Source organism: Balaenoptera borealis (assembly GCF_965194805.1).
Source record: "Balaenoptera borealis genome assembly, chromosome: 10".
Classification (NCBI taxonomy): domain Eukaryota; kingdom Metazoa; phylum Chordata; class Mammalia; order Artiodactyla; family Balaenopteridae; genus Balaenoptera; species Balaenoptera borealis.
The window spans coordinates 54,315,890-54,335,806 of record NC_138874.1 but is presented as its reverse complement, the minus strand read 5'-3'; the positions used below and the strand labels follow the sequence as shown (position 1 = coordinate 54,335,806).

General features: G+C 35.3%; 1 protein-coding gene and 1 pseudogene across 8 annotated transcripts in view; both read left to right on the top strand.

Moving 5' to 3' along the window:
* The window catches only part of LOC309636230 (solute carrier family 25 member 16), an 88,733-nt gene that overhangs the window by 1,994 nt on the left and 66,822 nt on the right, over positions 1-19,917 (top strand). For all 7 annotated transcript variants that reach the window (XR_014249318.1, XM_082408582.1, XM_082408584.1 and 4 more), the window contains exons 2-4: positions 3,995-4,087; positions 8,658-8,791; positions 9,516-9,579. Coding sequence is in view for 6 of the 7 variants with exons in the window: in XM_082408582.1 (XP_082264708.1) it covers positions 3,995-4,087; positions 8,658-8,791; positions 9,516-9,579 (291 nt within the window). In the remaining variant the exon portion in view is untranslated. The remainder of the gene's footprint in view (positions 1-3,994; positions 4,088-8,657; positions 8,792-9,515; positions 9,580-19,917) is intronic.
* On the top strand, positions 8,749-19,910 carry LOC309636252 (large ribosomal subunit protein eL31 pseudogene; annotated as a pseudogene). Its single transcript, XR_014249613.1, has 3 exons — positions 8,749-8,791; positions 9,516-9,579; positions 14,821-19,910. The product of XR_014249613.1 is annotated as a large ribosomal subunit protein eL31 pseudogene (transcript).

Here is a 19,917-nt window from a genome sequence, read left to right as displayed (position 1 = left end):
GGTTAGCAACCAGGTAATGCAAATTGGTACAACCTCTTTGGAGAACTGGCTGGGTAGTTATGAAGCTGAACATTTGTATACCTGCACTTGATCTAGCAGTTGTATGATCCAGCAGTTCCACTCCTAGGTATATACCCAACATATCTATTTCTGCTCTTTTTTTTTTTTTAACATCTTTATTGGAGTATAATTGCTTTACAATGGTGTGTTAGTTTCTGCTTTATAACAAAGTGAATCAGTTATACATATACATATGTTCCCATCTATTTCTGCTCTTATCTGTGATATTCATAATATCCCCAAAGCAGAATCAACCCAAATGTCCATCAATGTTAGAATGTATAACAAGGGACTTCTCTGGTGATCCAGTGGTTAAGAATCCACCTTCCAGTGCAGGGGACACAGGTTCAGTCCCTGGTCGGGGAACTAGGATCCCACCTGTGGGGTAACTAAGCCCGTGCTCCACAACTACTGAGCCCGTGCGCCACAACTAGAGAGCCCGCGTGATGCAACTACAGAGCCCACGTGCTCTGGCCACAACTAGAGAGAAGCCTGCACACTGCAGCGAAGAGCCTATGTGCTGCAACTAAGACCCAATGCAGCCAAAAATAAATAAATTAATAATTTTTTTTAAAAAAAAGAATGTCCAACAAAATATGGTATAATCATACAGTGAAATACTGTGCAGCACTGAAAATGAGTAAATTCCCGCGACACCAACAATGTGTATGAATCTCACAAGCATAATGATGAACAGAAGAAGCCAGATATAGTGTATACTGTGTGATTTTATTTGTATAAAGTTCAAAAACAGCCAAAACTAAATCCATGTTGTTAGAACTCAGAAGGCTGATTGGTTGTCTCTGAGAAGGAGCAAATAGTGATTTGAGGAGAGGGACTTCTGAGAGGCTGGTAATGAATTTACCAGCTGAGTGGTCTTTATGTGGGTGTATTCACCTTACTGTAATTCATTAAGTGGCATACTTGTGATTTGTGCACTTTTCTCTATGTATCTTACACTTTACTACACAAAATCTATTAAGAGGAAGAAAGAAATTGGAGACAGCAAGTATAGGAAACTCTGCAATGGAATCTTGATTAAGCTGTGTACTTTTTAGAACCTTGCACAATATTTTTGTTTGTTTTTATAGTTTTTTTAAACATCAGGTTAATTAAAGTATAATTTATATACAGTAAAGTTCACCCTTTTTCGTGTGTACAGTTGAATGAGTTTTGACAAATGTGTTTTGTAATGACCACCACAGTCAAGATATAGAATAGTTCCATAACCCCCAATTATTTCCACTTTCCTTTGTACTCATGCCTTTCCTCTCATCTCCAACCCCTGGCAGCCACTGATCTGTTTTCTGTCTCTGTAGTCTTGCCTTTCCCAGAATGTTATATAAATGTAATCATACAACATGTAGTTTTCTGAGTCTGGCTTCCTTCACTTAGCAAAATGCATTTAAGTTGCATCCATGTGTATGTATCAGTAACGTGCTCCTTTTTGTTACTGAGTAGTAGTATTGCATTGTATGGATTTACCAGTTTCATCTATTGTGAAAATTCGCTTGGTTTTCTAGTTTTTTGTTGTTTGGATAAAATGAGTATAAAAAGTTGCACACAGATTTTTATAACCGTTATAGGCGCTCCTAGTCCAAGTGATATGAGAAAATACCATTGGGCAAGTTACTTAACCTCCCTTTGCCTCAGTTTCCCCATCCTTTAAATGGGAAAATAAGAGTACCTACCTGAGAATGTAATTGTAATGATTAAACGAGAAAGTACCTGTAAAAGCCTTGGCACAGTGCCTGCAGTTGAATCTCTTAGCCTAGTACCTAGTACAAAGGAAACCATACGTGTTTTTTATTGGTAATTAGCAATGGTCTTTGGCAAATATCTTTTTTTTTTTTAAATAAATTAATTAATTAATTTATTTTTGGCTGCAATGGGTCTTCATTGCTGCATGCGGGCTTTCTCTAGTTGTGGTGAGCGGGGGCTACTCTTCGTTGTGGTGCACAGTCTTCTCATTGCCGTGGCTTCTCTTGTTGCGGAGCACTGGCTCTAGGCGTATGGGCTTCAGTAGTTGCGGCATACGGGTTCAGTAGTTGTGGCTTGTGGGCTCTAGAGCGCAGGCTCAGTAGTTGTGGCGCATGGGCTTCGTTGCTCCGCAGCATGCAGGATCTTCCCGGACCAGGGCTTGAACCCGTGTCTCCTGCATTGGCAGGCGGATTCTTAACCACTGTGCCACCAGAGAAGTCCTCTTTGGCAAATATCTTAAGTTCAGCTGTTCAAAATGAAGATAAAGGCTACTTGACCTTACTCAGTGGACTTTTGTGATGATTAATTGAGCTATAAAGTGATGTGATAAGCAAGTAAAGATATTATTAAAGGAACCTACTTATTCAACAGATTCTAAATAATTTTTATATGGTTATTTCATAATGAATGGGAAGATAATAATATAAAAAACTATTCTGAAACCAAATGTACCCGAGTGAAAATTATTTTTAGCTTATCCTCAGTTTTGAGTGGCCATGACTGTTATTTCCATTAGTTCAGATAAGAGAAGCTTGATATAGAAACTTATATGTGGATTTAATATTTGAGTATAAATAGGCATTTTATTTTTGGGTATTTCAGAATACGCATTTTAGCATCAGTTACATGCTGAGCTATTAAGTAAATGTGTGTGGATTTTGAGTGATTTTGTGTTATATTTTTAAAAGTTTGTAAAGTAAGACTCTTCATTCATTCAATAAACAGGTATTGAGTACCTGTTAGGTGCCAGGCCCTGAACTGGTCTCTGGGGATGCAGTAGTAAAGAGACTCACAATATCCCAGTCCTCTTGTACCTTCCTTAACAAACATGCAATGATGAAGAGCTTAACATAACCATAAAAAAGACACCAAGGACTTTTTTGTCCACCTTTTTATAATAGTAACAACTCATTTGGTTGAGTGCTTACTACATGTAAGGTACTTTACAAAAGTGTCTTAGATGGTTCAGGCTACTATAACAAAAATACTGTAATCTGGGTGACTTATAAACAACAAACTTCTTTCTCATAGTTCTGGAAACTGGGAAGTCCAAGGTCATGGTGCCAGCAAATATCTGGGGAGGACCTGCTTCCTCATAGCTGGTGTTTCTACATGGTGGAAGGGGCCAGGGATCTCTCTGGGGCCTCTTTTTTTTTTTTTGGCCGCACCGCACGTCCTGCGGAATCCTAGTTCCCCAACCAGGGATCGAACCCGTGCCCCCCTGCAGTGGAAGCACAGAGCCTTAACCACTGGACCTCCAGGGAAGTCCCTCTGGGGCCTCTTTTATAAGGGCATTAATTCCGTTCATGAGGGTCCTAATCACCTCCTCTAATACCACCTCCCACCTCTAAATATCATCACTAGGAATTAGTTTTCAACATATGAACTTTGGGGGGACACAGACAGTCTGTAGCAAAAAATCTTTATATATTGTCACCTTAAAAGCATACCAAGCTATTAGGGCTCACCTGGGTTCTGATTTATGCTAAAGCCCATGTATGCACTTTACTGTCATCCACATGTCTGCACAGTGGCATGTGGTAGGGACCAAATACATAATTGCTGAGTGGATAAATGAATGACTGAATTTTACGGGTGAAATTTGATTATTTCAGTGAGAAGTCATCCAGAAGAAGAAGATGTTATTTCAAACAGAGGCTTATAGGTGGGTAAATCCCTCCAAGTGTCTGTCTCCATAACCACATTTAGCAAGATTCCAGTGTTCATCAGGAATTAGGGGGCAGATTTACACTCTTCAAACTTATTAAGTCTGACGTGCTCAATAATTAAATTGTAGAGAATGGGTGCCCATCATCTACATATCCCTGCTACTGGGCAGTTCTACCCATGGAGATCAAATTAGAGATTAGAGGGTGTGCTAGCCTCTAAATAATGATTTCCATCTGGAAAGAAATGGTATGGAATTTCTTCCTGATCTTTTCAAATTTTTTAGGTATTGCTGGATGCTGTGCCAAAACAACAGTTGCTCCTTTGGATCGAGTGAAGGTTTTATTACAAGCTCACAATCACCATTACAAACACTTGGGTGAGTTAATGGATGCTAAAGAGAAAAATGAAAATGTTATCCATCTGCTGTCTTCGTTTCTAGTTGTGAATTATAGTGGAAAGAGGACACAAAAAGGAGTTCAAGTTTGGGGGCAGATTTTACGAGGGATGTATCTCTTATCCATTTTAATCGTTTCATTTGCAATAGTGGTTATATATGTTTATCATTTTAGGGTACTAATGTACTCTAAAATCTTTGAATCATTGAAGTAAGTACTACATATTTGTTTATTGAGATTAACAAATCACATCCTTAACAGACACACATAATAGCTCAGCTTGATTTAAAAAAAAAAATCCAACTAGTGATAGAGATAAGGTTTATTCCTTTAAACACTTAAGCATGTGTTGTAGATATCTTAGGGCAAGCAGAATCCAATGCAATTAGTATATATGGATAAACTTGCATTGTTAAAAAAATATCGAGCCCTTAGTTGTTCCTTGTAAACATAAAAATCAGCTATTATAATTAACATGGACACTCTAATATATCATTGGTGGGAGTAAGGATTTTTTGTAGCCTTTTTGGAGGGCATTTTGGTAATATGCATCAAAAGTCTTGAAAAGATACATATTCTTTGGCCTTGCAATTCTAGTTCTAGGAGGTTGTTTCAAGGAAGTAATCAGAAATATGCTCAAATATGTATATACAAGAATCAAAGCATTATTTATATTGGTTAAAAAAAAAAAAAAGAGCCAACCAAAATGTTTAATAATAGGGAATTGGCTAAGTTAAATAATAAGTATTACTTAAATAAATAAGTCCATATTATAGACTATTTTGCAATCATAAAAAATTGTAAAAGAATATTAATTGACTAGGAAGAATGTTCATAATATATTAGTTAAATGAAAAAATATTGCAAATGGTTTAATCATATTGCATTTTATCTAAGTAAACATGTTTAGACAAAAGGCTAGAAGGAGAAATATGAACATTAAGTGGTTAATTTTCAATGGTGAGATTATAGGTATTTTTTTTCCTCTAAGCTAATTTGTAATACATGTTGAACATATATTAAATTTTCAATTAGAGGGAAAAAGATTTAAAAGAAAAAATTTAATGTGGATAGAGACCAAGAAAGAAGTTAGGTCAAGGCAACTAACTCATACCACTCCATTGCTTTACAGTTTCATGCTTCAGTAATGGGAATGATGTGTGCTCTGCATGATCTATGCATCATTTTTGAGAAAGATATTTAACAGAGTGAATAAGAATCAATTATTTTAACAATTGAGTTTTTAAAATGTGATTTTATATTTATTGTCTCATTTTCCTGTCAATATTTTTAATACAAAGTAAGTCTATTCTTTAAATTGAAAGAAAAATTTTGCTAATATCTTAGTGTCCAGAAATGAATTCTATATCTTCACAGAGTACTGCTCATGTATAGAAAGAATCAGACCTTTGAACTTATTGAGAGATTATATAAAACTGGAAAGGAAGGAAATGATTTTCTTTTGTAGTCTAAATTGAGGGTGAAAAGGAGATGAATTATATTACCCAATATCTCGTGGTGTTTGACAGTGACCCAGCATATGAATGTCTGAGCAGTATTGTTTTATTCTTTTAAACTTCTCCCCATGCTGATGTATGTTGTTTTGTTTCCTGATTTGTAATCGTTAGTTTACATATTCACATTAGATTTCACGCTCTACAGGGCTGCATGCCACGGGTTACAGTGTACCCTACAAGGCATGCAAAATTTGAAACAGAATTCCTGTAGTGCAACAATGAACTATTGGTGTAGTGTATGGAGTTTCCTGTATCTTTAAAATATACAAGCCAAAAGAAAAGTATTAGTGGCTTATTAATTTATTTTAAAAATATTGTTGGGCATTTTATTCTAGGTGCCTCCCTTTTTACGTGCATAAGATAGTTTTTCAGTTTTGCTTAAATTTAAAAACATGATTTTTCACAGTCAAAGATGATAAAGATATGCTACTGAATAAAACTTTTACTTTAGCTTCTTTTAAAACGTGTATGGCGTTATTTCCAAGGCATCAAAAACTACTTTTTATTTTGAATCAAAATTATTGTGGCCAAATGAAAAGGAAGGGGTATAATTAGAATTTCTTCTTCCCCGATTTGCACCAAGTGTAAAGAATTTTTTCCTGTAATATATTAAAAATCTTTGAACTCCATTTAACTTTTTACAGTCAATGTGATATAAAAACAGGTAGATGAATCATAATAGGATTCTTTAAAAATCCTTTAAATTTTGTTATTTTTACATTTTATTTATTTTTATTTTTTGAATGTATAATATTTTCACAAGTTCATAATTCAAAAAGTACAAAAGCAAACGTCTTCCTCCTTGTCCCCTCATTAGAATCAAGCATCTACAGTTTTCTTCCATTTTCCTTCAGAGCTTATGTATATATACACAAGCATATGCTTATATTTTACCAACTGTTAGTTCCTTGTAATCCTATGTTGACAAAATAAAGATACAGAAAAGGATCTAAATAACACACAAGTTTGATATAACATAGACAAGAGGACTTTGCACCCTGCGGAGAATACATATTCTTTCCAAATATGCTTGTAACACATGCAAAAATTGGTTCAGTGTTATGCCATAAAGAAAATTTCAATTTCCCAAAGTAAAAATAGTACAGACTATAGGTTGAAGGAGAAAAATAACGTCATTATCTCAATGGATATTTAAATGCCATTCGAAAACATTCAACATCCAGTCTTCCTCTGTTTGTCTTTCTGTGTTATTTTGTTTTAGGTGAGATTTTTGTGCAAAGCATTTGGTTAGACATTGCCTTTTAACAGAATTTGAGAGTCTTTGGCTTTTAATAGAAGGATTTATATGTTTTAGATTTTTTTTTTCAATCATAGATTTATGTTTTCTGTTCATTGTGCTTTTCTTGTATCCTCCCCAGCCCCCCTCCCCCCTCCCCTGCTCCTTGTTTCCTGGATTTCCTTTTTTTAAAAAAAATTTTATTTATTTATTGGCCCCATGGCATGTGGGATCCTAGTTCCTCCCCCCCCCCCGCCCAGGGATCGAACCTGTGCTCCCCTGCACTGGAAGCGCAGTCTTAACCACTGGACCGCCACGGAAGTCCCTGGATTTCCTTTTTTTGAAATAACTTTATTTCACTTCTACTAATGATTTCTCTTTAAATATTTGTAACAATCAAAGAGTTTTAGAGAATAATATAATAAACATATGTGGAGCTGCACAGAACTTCAGAAATAAACATCATCAGTACAGTTGAAACCTCCTCTGTACTCTCTCTCATCGTCAGCCTTCCTGTTCCTGCTAGGTGGCCACTGTTCTAAGTTTGATTACCCTTAAATTATTACAAACACATCTGAATAAAATTAAACTGGGCTTATCATTAGTCTTCTCTTCCAGCAAGAGGATGTCTTTGATAGAATTTTTTTAGAGAGGGGTGAATATATTTAGTTGTATTATTCATGTATTTTGGAAGAACATTATATTATACATATAGCTGTATGTGTATATATGTATATATATATATATATATATATATATATATATATCTAGTAGAATTCTATTTTTTTTTTTTTTCCCCTGGCCGCGCCACATGGCTTGCGACATCTCAGTTCCCCGACCAGGGATTGACCCCGGACCACAGCAGTGGAAGCCTGGAATCCTAATTACTAGGCCACCAGGGAACTCCCCAAATAGAATTCTTTTTAATACATTATTAGTCCACTTAGATATCTGCTTATTAAAAATGCTTTTAGAGTATATCTTTTCTTAGATGTTAGTAAGTACCTACAGTTTTAATTTCTGCGAAGGGATCAAAAGGTTACTTGAATTCTAAACTTCGAAATGAGCCCAGTGATTTACTTTCATGTTTGATCTAATTTTTGTTTGAAAAATTTGGAAAGGAACCTGAATTTAAATAGTTTAATATTGGAATTTAAATAGTTTAATAATGGAATGTAGAAGTCTGTACTGCAAATAGGATTAGTGATTGACATTATTAGAATAATAAACATATCAGTATATCGGATCAGAACTCAGGCCTTTGTTTATCTGTATTCCTAATTAAAGTATACTACTAATGAAAATTTGCCCCCCAATTTAAATAGTTTTTTAATTGGTAGGTTTTTTATTTGTTTCTTTTATTTAGCAGCTTCTTTCGTAAACAAACCACACAGGTATCTGGGTCAGTCTGGGAAACCTTCCTTCGTCCTTCCAGATACTCATCCGCAGTGCATTATCTGGATGTTGAATATATTTCTATTAATATTCTTTTAGGTTGCTAGGGATTAATATAATTTACAATAATTATAAATATAATTTACTATAATTCGTAGCTGTTCTTGCTATAGTATGTTTTATATTTTTACATGAGGAATAGTTACATAATTTGGACATATGATGTATTTTAAGTAGCTTTAACTGTTATACAGAAATTACTATTCATGTAATTCCTCAAGCAAAATTATATCATGAATGATGGCATAGTAATTTTTATCTGTGATTGTCATGAAAATTTGAATTTAGGTAGTTTTCTCTGTTTTAATAGTATTTTTCTTCTAAAAATCTTTTTAAAAATAGGAGTATTTTCTGCATTGCGTGCTGTTCCCCAAAAGGAGGGATACCTTGGATTGTATAAAGGGAATGGTGCAATGATGATTCGAATTTTTCCTTATGGTGCAATCCAGTTTATGGCATTTGAGCATTATAAAACGGTACTTGAACCTTTATCTTGTTTTCCTCTTTTGTGTCTTTGAATATCGTACTTAATTGACAAGGCATTTGCTTTGACCTTTAAAGTTACTTTGGATGAATGGATAAAGTAATGCCTTTTTGAAAGACTAAGGCTTGTGATAGTTTAAGTTTTTAAATATAACTTGGTTTTGGAGTTATCTGTTCCAGGATTGTTAGTCATTTTTGAGTAAATTGTTTATGTTCATACTTATGAAGAAGAGCCAAAGTATCCTTCAAGTAGCTAATAATAAATCCATAAAATATTAATAGCTTTTTGATATGCTTTTTGTTTCTCAGTTGTAGGAGAGGAACATTGCAACTTTGGATTTTCTTATTAAATAAACTAGTGAGACCATATTGTGAAAGTCTGTTTTTGAGTAATGCTGTAAGTTAACAGCTTTTCCCATCATACTAAGTTTCTCTTTTCTGGCTGACTGAAAGTTTATTCTCTCAAACATCTTAACACAGAAAGGAGTTTAATGAATTAAATTTCATAGGGTATCTTAAGAATAATTTTTTTTAAATTATCATAGGGTATCTTAAAATGAAAAGTAAGCAGTATCAAGACTTCACTGTCTATAGTAGCATTTTATTCCTACTACTCCCATTCACACTTTAAGTATTTGTGGTCATCAATGTGTAATATAGTACATTTGGCAAGATTGCTTCTGTAAAAGTGCATAATTTGATGTTTTTGGTTTCTAGTTAATTACTACAAAACTGGGAGTTTCTGGTCATGTACACAGATTAATGGCTGGGTCCATGGCAGGTAAGAGGAGTGGGTAATTTTTTGTTTTTAACTGAAGTAGAGTTGATTCACAATGTTGTGCCATCTCTGCTGTACAGCAAAGTGACTCAGTTATACACATAGAGACATTCTTTTTTTTATATTCTTTTCCATTATGGTTTATCACAGGATACTGAATGTAGTTCCCTGTGCTATACAGGCGTGGGTATATTTTATTTCTGCAAATTAATTTTCTATTAAAATACTTAATTTGCTTTAGGTAATATGTGTGACATTGATTAAGTGGCACACATTTGTTATCTTCCTATGCTCAATTATGCAAGAAATCATTAATATCCCAACTCAGAGTGTTTTACAGTAGGAGATGTAAGGAGCAGTCTAAACTTACAGCTATGTGAAAATCATATGTTCCCTTTGACAGTTCTCCTTCTGGAAATGTTTATTTTTTTCTTTCAAAAAATTTTTAAAAATTATAATGACTATAGTAATACATATTCCTATACAATGAAAATAGTTCTGCTCCCTAGAAGCAATCACTATTAGCAGTTTCTTACGTGTGCTTTTTTTTTTTTTTTTTTTAAGATTTAATTCTTTTTATTTATTTATTTATTTATTTATGGCTGTGTTGGGTCTTCGTTTCTGTGCGAGGGCTTTCTCTAGTTATGGCAAGCGGGGGCCACTCTTCATCGCGGTGCGCGGGCCCTCTCACTGTCGCGGCCTCTCCCGTTGCGGAGCACAGGCTCCAGACACGCAGGCTCAGTAGTTGTGGCTCACGGGCCCAGTTGCTCCGCGGCACGTGGGATCTTCCCAGACCAGGGCTCGAACCCATGTGCCCTGCATTGGCAGGTGGATTCTCAACCACTGCGCCACCAGGGAAGCCCTTACGTGTGCTTTTTTCCAATACTATTCTATAGGATTAGAGCTTTTATAGTTATCTTAGGACTCTCTTCTGTATCAGTACATAGATCTTTCTTAATTTTGTGAAGAACTGTGTTATATTCTAAGGTAAAAATGGCCCATTATTTATTTACTCAGTCCCCTATTGATTGACGTTTGGGATATTTAAAATTTTTGTTTTGCAAATAACACATTGTACTTGTGTGAATATATCTGTAGAATAATGTTCAGAAGGGAAATTACTTTATCAGAGGATATGTGTATTTAATTTTTGATAAACCTTTCCAAACAACTGATCTCCATAATGCTTTCAGTAGCCCTTTCCCCTACATACCATATCAACACTGGGCCTTATTAAATTTTTAGTATTTGGCAATTAATTATGAGTAAGGTTGATCAGCTTTTCAAATGTTTATTGACCATTTGTATTTCTTACTTTCAGCCTTGAATTGTTTCTATTCTTTAAATATTCATTTTTATGAGTTTGGGAATTAAGACATTATTTTTTTTTCTGTCAAATATTGCTATTATTTTATTTCCCAGTTCTAGATTTGTCTTTTAACCTTATTTGTGATTTTTTTGGAAAAATCATCCAAAAGTTCCCCCCCATATAGAAGTATTACATAGCCAAATGGGTTAGTCTTTTCCTCTGTGGCTTCAAAATTTTTTGAATTGTGTTGAGAAATGCCTTCCCCATTCTAAGATAAAAACATTTATTCATGTTTTCCACTAAAACTTTTTTTTATATTGATTTTTTTTTATGTTAGATTTTCATTGTTTTTTTGTTTCTCACACCAAAAGGTAATTTAAGTATGTAGCAATAGAAGAGTGGTTAAAAAAAATCCATGTCAGAATTCTATACTTCCAGTACTAGATTTTTTTTGTACATTTGTAGAATTGTATTTATTGACAGAGAAGGATGTTTACATCATATGTAGAAAGAAAGGAAGTTACAAAAGAGAATGTTTAATATGCTATATCATATTTTGGTTTTTAAAAAGTAAATACATATGTAAATATTCATTAAAAAAACATCTGCAAGGTTATAAACCAACATGTTAACAGTTTTTATTTCTGCTAATGGAAATAAGACCATTGGAAGGTGGTATATCAAAATCTTAACTATGTGGTTATCACAAGGTTTGTAGGATTTCAGTTGATTTTTTTGGACCTAGATTTATAATGTCCAACCTGACCTACCTTATCCATGGTTTTGCCTTACGCAATGTTTATTTAACTCTTTTTGACTTCTGGCAGACTGACCCAAGATCAATAAGTATTAAAAATAACCAGGAATAGTATCTAAAATATTTAGCAAACCAACCGTAGAGGTACTAACAAATAGGACAGGCTCTGAAAGCCTCCAACTAACTTTTTCATGGCTGGATCAGGAGACGGTATGTGGTGGTGGTGGGAGCTCTGGTTGAGGGAGAGGCTACCAGAGTCATGATGCGGGAGATCTTGGAAGCTGGAGCAACAGCTATTTGTCAACTGCTATAGAAATATTTTAGTATTTTACACTGGCATGGCAGTGCTGGTGAGTAACATTAGCTAGCATGTATTGTTCACTTGCTTTGTACCCTTCACAGACCTGAGCACTTGCCATGTAATCTTTGAGTACTTGACATGTAGGTCACAGAAAGATACTGTGAGGAAAGTGCTATGATTATCTCTCATTTTACAGAAGGAAAATTTTAGTAAAGTTTCCAAATCTTAAAATTTATGATTTCTTACATCACTTTAAAATTTTTTTGTCTCTTAAATTTGATTTTATAAGTGACAGGTCAAATTCTTTCTTTTAGGGTTGTAGGAAAGATGAAGTAGGATTATGAATATGAGTAAAATCCTAAAGACTTTGTATTATTTCCTTTTTGTGCACTTGATTATTTCTTGACTAGCATGTTCAAATGGTGCTTTTAGCTTCATATTTCTGAAATGAAAGACATGTTAACATCAAGGTTTCAATATACACTAGAAAATAATAATAAACCAAAGGAACTTCAAGTATAAATTTTAATTTTTAAAGAAAAGAGTTTTAAAAAATTCTAGCTATTATAGATAAGACTAGTGCTTCCATTAACCAATATTTCTCTTCTTATTATCATGTTTAAGTAATTATAATTTACATTTTGCTTTTATGATTTTAAACAGTTGAAATAAATGTTCTGCTTAATTTTATTTATATCTGGTATCTTTGCTTCTGTACCTTTGGTGGTCTTTGAACATAAGTTTGGAAATTTTATATTTGCCAAAATTAAAAATGGTATGTTTTTCATGATCATTTCAACAGAGCTTATTTTAAAGCTTTTTTGAACTTCAACCTTTTCCCTCATCCTACAACTACAATCCAGTACATGTTGAATCTCAGTCATTCAAAAAGGAAAAACTAGAGACTGAGAATCAAGGTTTGTATATTTAAGGAAGGCCTTCTCCTTTCTTTCTGTATGTTTCACTTGTTTGAAATAAATCTTGATCTGCCAGTTCCTATGAAACTAAGAGTGACAGGATAGAGAAGAGGAAAAAGAAGGAAGTTGTCAGAAACCAGAAGCAATGAGCTGAGTTCTGCTTGTGGCCGTTTCTGGTCTACTCTAGTTTAGAGCTGGGCCTAAGGCTGGGAGGTCAAATGGACAGAACACTTACTGCCTGGGATCGTGGCTGGCCTCCATTACATACATGTCCTTTGACTATGGGCAGATCATCTGAGCCTTCCATAATTCATTTATCCATTTGTTAAAGTAGAACTTATGATTGCCCAACTCTCTTTCTTTCTTAATTGTTCTGAGGGTCAGAGTAGAGAATTCTGTGAAAACATTCTGAAAGATCTGAGGTCCTCCATAAGTATGGGGGAATGTTATTAAACCTTCCATGCCAGCGGCCTGTTACATTTCTTGAGCCAGCCACTTGAATTCCTTATTCCTCAGAAAACGAACAACCCAATCAAAAAATGGGCAGGGCTTCCCTGGTGGCACAGTGGTTGAGAATCTGCCTGCTAATGCAGGGGACACGGGTTCGAGCCCTGGTCCGGGAAGATCCCACATGCCGCGGAGCAACTGGGCCCATGAGCCACAACTACTGAGCCTGCGCGTCTGGAGCCTGTGCTCCGCAACAAGAGAGGCCGCGATACTGAGAGGCCCGCGCACCGTGATGAAGAGTGGCCCCTGCTTGCCGCAACTAGAGGAAGCCCTCGCACAGAAACGAAGACCCAACACAGTCAAATAAATAAATAAATAAATAATTAATTAAAGATGCTAATAATTAAAAAAAAAAAAAATGGGCAGAAGACCTAAATAGACATTTCTCCAAAGAAGATATCCAGATGGCCAACAGGCAAATGAAAAGATGCTGAACATCGCTAATTATTAGAGAAATGCAAATCAAAACCCCAATGAGGTGTCACCTCACACCAGTCAGAATGGCTATTATCAAAAAGTCTACAAATAATAAATTCTGGAGAGAGTGTGGAGAAAAAGGAACTTAATGATGTGGTAGTTTTAAAAAGCATTGACAGAGTCATCATGAAGTGAATCAGAACTTAGTTGGAGGGACTTCCCTGGTGGTCCAGTGGCTAAAACTCTGTGCTCTCAATGCAGGGGGCCCGGGTTTGATTCCTGGTCAGGGAACTAGATCCCACATGCTGCAACTAAAGAACCCACATGCTGCAACTAAAAGATCCCGCGTGCTGCAACTAAGACCTAGCGCAGCCAAATAAATAAATAAATGTTTAAAAAAAAAACTTAGTTGGATATCCCCAAACTTACTTTACAGTGCAGTATTGTTTTTCGTTTGAACAATATAAGATGTCATAATCTTTTCTGTATTTAGGGCTTTTAGACTTTTACGGCTTCTGAAAGTCTAAATCCAGCCTGTAGAGGGCTTCATAATTTTATACTTAGAGTGAAGGGTAAAATATGACTATCAGAAGAATAGTTCTCACCTCCCACTTATTCCAAGGATAAATAAACATTTAAAATCTTAAGGAGTTTTCAAGATTTATCAGAGTACAAAATTATTAAAAATCTTCTTGCTAAATTCTGAAGTTTAAAGTTACATTTAAATCACTGAGTTGCTTTTAGAAATAGTGAACAACAGCAACAACAAAAAACTTTGTAAGTTTCAAACATCCTGGTTAAAAGGTTTTGTTTTTCTTTAGGAAGATTTGATTACTCAAATTCAAAAGAAATATACCATATAAAAACATGGTGAAGTAAACTGGCCGAAAAATTGTAAAACTAGATCATCAGTTTGGCGTTGTAGTAATCATTGGCATTATTTTTACCATTCTCTGATGTACAATTAGGTTATGCCAGTTCCTCAGCCTGACTCATGGTCTTACAGATTTTAAACTAATGCCTCCTTTACCTTTAGGAATTTCTGGATGTCCTCATTTTCTACCAATTTACCGTTTTAATCACTTTGTTAATTCAGTTATTTCATGTTAAACCACTTGAAACCAGTAAGAAGACAATGAGAAGGCTTGGAGCATGTGAGAAGGAAAGAAGAAATAAATGGAGTCAGGGAGAACAAATAGGAGAGGCAAGACGAAAGTGATCCAGATAGGGAGTAGAAAAAAAATATGGGAGTTGTAAAAATTTACAGAAGCATAAAGAAATAAAATGAATAGTGATGATCTGGGCAAATCCTTGCAAAATCTGATGTTCAACCAAATTGTGTCGGGATGATCAAGCCTTAAAATGGTCAGCCTTTTTATTCTTTTCTATATTTGTTAAACTCCTTAATATGAGCCATTTTCAATAAACATGGAACTAGTTTATAGATAATCTCTCCTCATTTTATTTTGTAAAATTTTCCCTTGCAAAATATTTAGCACAAGCTGCAAAAAATTAAACCAAGCTGCGAAATATGTAGTTTTATAAATATCTGGATAATAAGGTATTTGCTGTGACTTAAATGTGATATTATTGCCAAACCTTGTCTTAGGAACATCACATTTGTACTGTATTAGTTTAGATTCAGCTTCAAAGAGGCCATTTAGAAGAGTCACTGCCTTGGCTGCCAGACATGGCTGGTTTGAATACCAATAGATAAAAAACAAGTTAAATAGTTTGAAAATGAATAGCTTGAAAACAAATGGCTCAGATGAGCAGCTCAAAATCAAATTGGTTGAAATGAGGGACTGACATTTCTAATCACTGAACTGATGGAATTTCTGAACTAAAAATTTAAGTTTAGAAAGTACTAATTAAATGTTTGAGAAAAGAAGATTACAGGGAAGGCAATATATGTTGTGATATGAGCCAGAAAACTTAGTCTCAAATTCTACTCTGTGATACAGAAACTGTGAATTTGGTCAACTCACATAACTACTTTGAGCCTCAATTTTCTACCTTGTAGTATTGTTGGTGGTATTTGGTATGTGAGGATTAGAGGTGGTGTTTGTAAAGTGTCTGGTATGGTGTGCTTGGCACATAGTAGACAGTCTTTATTGTTATGTGCAAACTAAAAAAAGGAAGGTTTAAAATATCACTTACAGCTAAATCACAGATAAGTTAATCGTAAATCAGCATTTCTTCTATGAGTCTAACCTGTTCTGAGTACCATTAGGCTAATCTTGATACAAAGTATTGCTTGCTTTTAAAATTAAACATATTCAAACTGACTTTCTGCTCATTGTCTAAAGGAATTGAGTCTTCGTCATTCTCAAGAGAGAACTAAGGGGGGAAAAAGAGAACGAAGGGTTGCATGTGTTTGCATTAAAGTATTAACAGTGGGCTTCCCTGGTGGTGCAGTGGTTGAGAATCTGCCTGCCAATGCAGGGGACACTGGTTCGAGCCCTGGTCTGGGAAGATCCCACATGCCGCGGAGCAACTAGGCCCGTGAGCCACAACTACTGAGCCTGCACGTCTGGAGCCTGTGCTCCGCAACAAGAGAGGCCGCGATAGTGAGAGGCCCGCGCACCGCGATGAAGAGTGACCCCCGCCTGCCACAACTAGAGAAAGCCCTAGCACAGAAACGAAGACCCAACATAGCAATCAATGAATCAATAAATAAATCTTTAAAAAAAAAAAAAGTATTAACAGTATATTAGCTGTGTATATTTTTAGCTCAGAGATAATGTTATAATCACCCAGGTAGAGATGCCATGAGAGATACCTAGATAATAACATAAAGAACATTGTTTTCTAATCCATGTATAAGGAGTGGCGAACTGATTTAGATTTTTGGGAGAGTGGCAGAAGCTCTGAAAATTAGTATAGATTTAAGTTTGGGCTAATAAAAATGGATGCAAGTTACAGTAGCATTTGCTCAGTAAATGGGGTAAGGTATCTCAGGTCTATTTAAATAATATTAAACAAATACTAAAAATTTAACACTGGGTATTCCTTGGCAGTCCAGTGGTTAGGACTCTGTGCTTCCACTGCAGGGGGCACAGGTTCGATCCCTGGAGAGGGAACTAAGATCCCGCAAGCCATGTGGTACAGCCAAAATAATAATAATAATAATAATAATGATAGTAATAATAATACAATGTCAAAAAAAATTAAAACTAAAAAGTTAAATTAGGTTAAGAATACAGAAATCACTTAAATTGCCACTTTTATATGACTAGTATGCTATTGTAGGCCAAAGTTGTGGCAAAAAAAATTATATTTTCATTTGGTAAGACTAATAAAAAGATGAAATTATCATGTTAAAAGCCTACAGAGAAAAAGAAAGTCATGACAATACCTCAAGCTCTTCCTTTCCAACCTGGGCCTGGCAGGATGGCTCCTGCAAAGAAGGGTGGTGAGACGAAGCGTCTATCTGCTCACCAACCAGGTCATGACCAGGGAATACACCATTAACATTCACAAGCACATCCCTGGAGTGGACTTCAAGAGTGTGCCCCTCAGGTACTCAAAGAGATCCAGAAATTGGCCAGCAAGGAGATGAGAACTCCCAATGTGCTCATTGACACTATGCCTAACAAAGCTGTCTGGGCCAAAGATATGAGGAATATCCCCTACCATATCTGTGTGCGGTTGTCCAGAAAACATAATGATGATGAAGATTCACCAAACAAGCTCTATATGTTGGTTACCTATGTACCAAGGAGGTAACCACTTTCAAAAATCTGTCACCACTTTCAGAAATCTACACAGTTGATGTGGAAGGGAACTGACCACTGATTGTCAAAGAAAGTTATAAAACTGCCCCCCCCCCAAAAAAAAAAAAAAAGAAAAAGAATGTCATATGAGAAACCAAAATAACACAGAGTGTTTTTTTGCCCATCCAGTGTTGGAAAAATTATCTAATAATTGAATATTCTACTTGTCTAATAATTATCTAATACTTCTGATAAGTTAGAGGAATAGGACTTATATTCTAACAGATGACATTATAAATCAGCACAATCATTCTGGAAGGCAATTTCTATTAAAAGCCTTATGCATTGTCCTAATAATTCTATTTTAGGAATTTATCCATAATGAAATATTTAGTTATAAGGACATTCATCAAAGCACTGTTTACTATTAAAATATCATGTAGCAAATAATGGAGACAACCTAAATGTCTAAGAGGATTGTTTAAATAAATTATAGTACATCCAGGTAATGTTTTTCTCACATAGAAAGATGTTCACAATATAATGTAAAGCAGGAAAAATTGACTACGAAATAGAATTACACCATTATTGTGGGGGTTTTTTTAATAAATTTATTTTATTTTATTTATTTTATTTTTGGCTGCGTTGGGTCTTCGTTGCTGCACGTGGGCTTTTCTGTGGTTGCGGCGAGCAGGGGCTACTCTTCATTGTGGTGTGCAGGCTTCTCATTGTGGTGGCTTCTGTTGTTGCAGAGCATGGACTCTAGGCATGCGGGCCTCAGTAGTTGTGGCACACAGGCTCAGCAGTTCGGCTCACGGGCTCAAGAGCGCAGGCTCAGTAGTTGTGGCGCACGGGCTTAGTTGCTCTGCAGCAAGTGGGATCTTCCCGGACCAGGGCTCAAACCAGTGTCCCCTGCATTGGCAGGTGGATTCTTAACCATTGTGCCACCAGGGAAACACATTGTCATGTTTTAAATGTATGTATGTGTTTAGATGTGTGTAAATGCCCCTGTATAAAAGGTTTGTAATATTATATATTTAGGTGGTTATTACTGGGGGATGAATATATATATTTAAAAATTTTTGATTGTCTATATTTTCTAATTTTTTTACCTTGAGCATTTATTTCTTTTGTACTTTACAAAAATAGAAGATTATTTTTAATTTTAAACATAACTGATACATAACTATACCTCAGTAAAAAAGATACAAATAAAAATTCAGCTGGGAGACTTCCCTGGTGGCGCAGTGGTTGAGAATCTGCCTGCCAGTGCAGGGGACACGGGTTCGAGCCCTGGTCCGGGAAGATCCCCCATGCTGCAGAGCAACTAAGCCCAGGCGCCACAACTACTGAGCCTGTGCACTAGAGCCCACGAGCCACAACTAGTGAGCCCATGTGCCACAACTACTGAAGCCCAGGCGCCTAGAGCCCACGCTCTGCAACAAGAGAAGCCACCACAATGAGAAGCCCGTGCACCGCAACGAAGAGTAGTCCCGCTCACCGCAACTGGAGAAAGCCCGCACGCAGCAACGAATACCCAACGCAGCCAAAAATAAGTAAATAAATAAATAAATATTTTTTTAAAAAAATCACCTGGATAGTTTATGGAATTTGAAATCATATATTGATGAAAATCTAGAACTTAATACTAAATTTGTTTATCAGGAGATTTTATTCCTAAAATAAATTGTTTCTATGACCTTGGACATTTATATTTTTATTATGTTTAGTCTGTAACAAATTTATGTAAATTTTATTTATTTATTTATTTTTCAGAATTCCTGTATGTTTTGGGTTTTTTTTGGCCTAGCTGCTCTGCTGGCAGGATCTTAGTTCCCCGACCAGGGATTGAACCCAGGCCCTTGACAGTGAGAGCACGGAGTCCTAACCACTGGACCACCAGGGAATTACCCTTACCTAAATTTTAAAAAGAAAATAGTGACCATGCTTTGAATTTTTTTAAAAAATGCCTTTATTTTATTTTTAAAAGAATTCCTTAGGTAGGTTAAGCATCTCTCCATTTCAGGATTAGAGAAAATAAGGAAAAAGTCAAATATCCTGCCTAGTGCCTTGGAGATAGTTTTTCTTTTCTGATATCTTACCTGTGAATAGACAAGTAATAGAATTTTAAAAATACTAACATGATCCACTAACACTGTACTATTTTGGTGCTAACATTATTATAACTTCACAGTGGGAAGAACTTGAAAAGATTTTACAAACTGACCCTTTTACTTACAAGTTTTTCAACTGATAATATTATGATATAATTCTGTCAGTAATATTACCTTTGATTTCATTGGGTTTTCATCATTACTGTATAATTTGAGAGCATTACTAATGATAGGAAAGGTATATATATATATGTATACATAATATATGATTCTTATACATTTAAGTTTCTGCTTTCTTTTCAG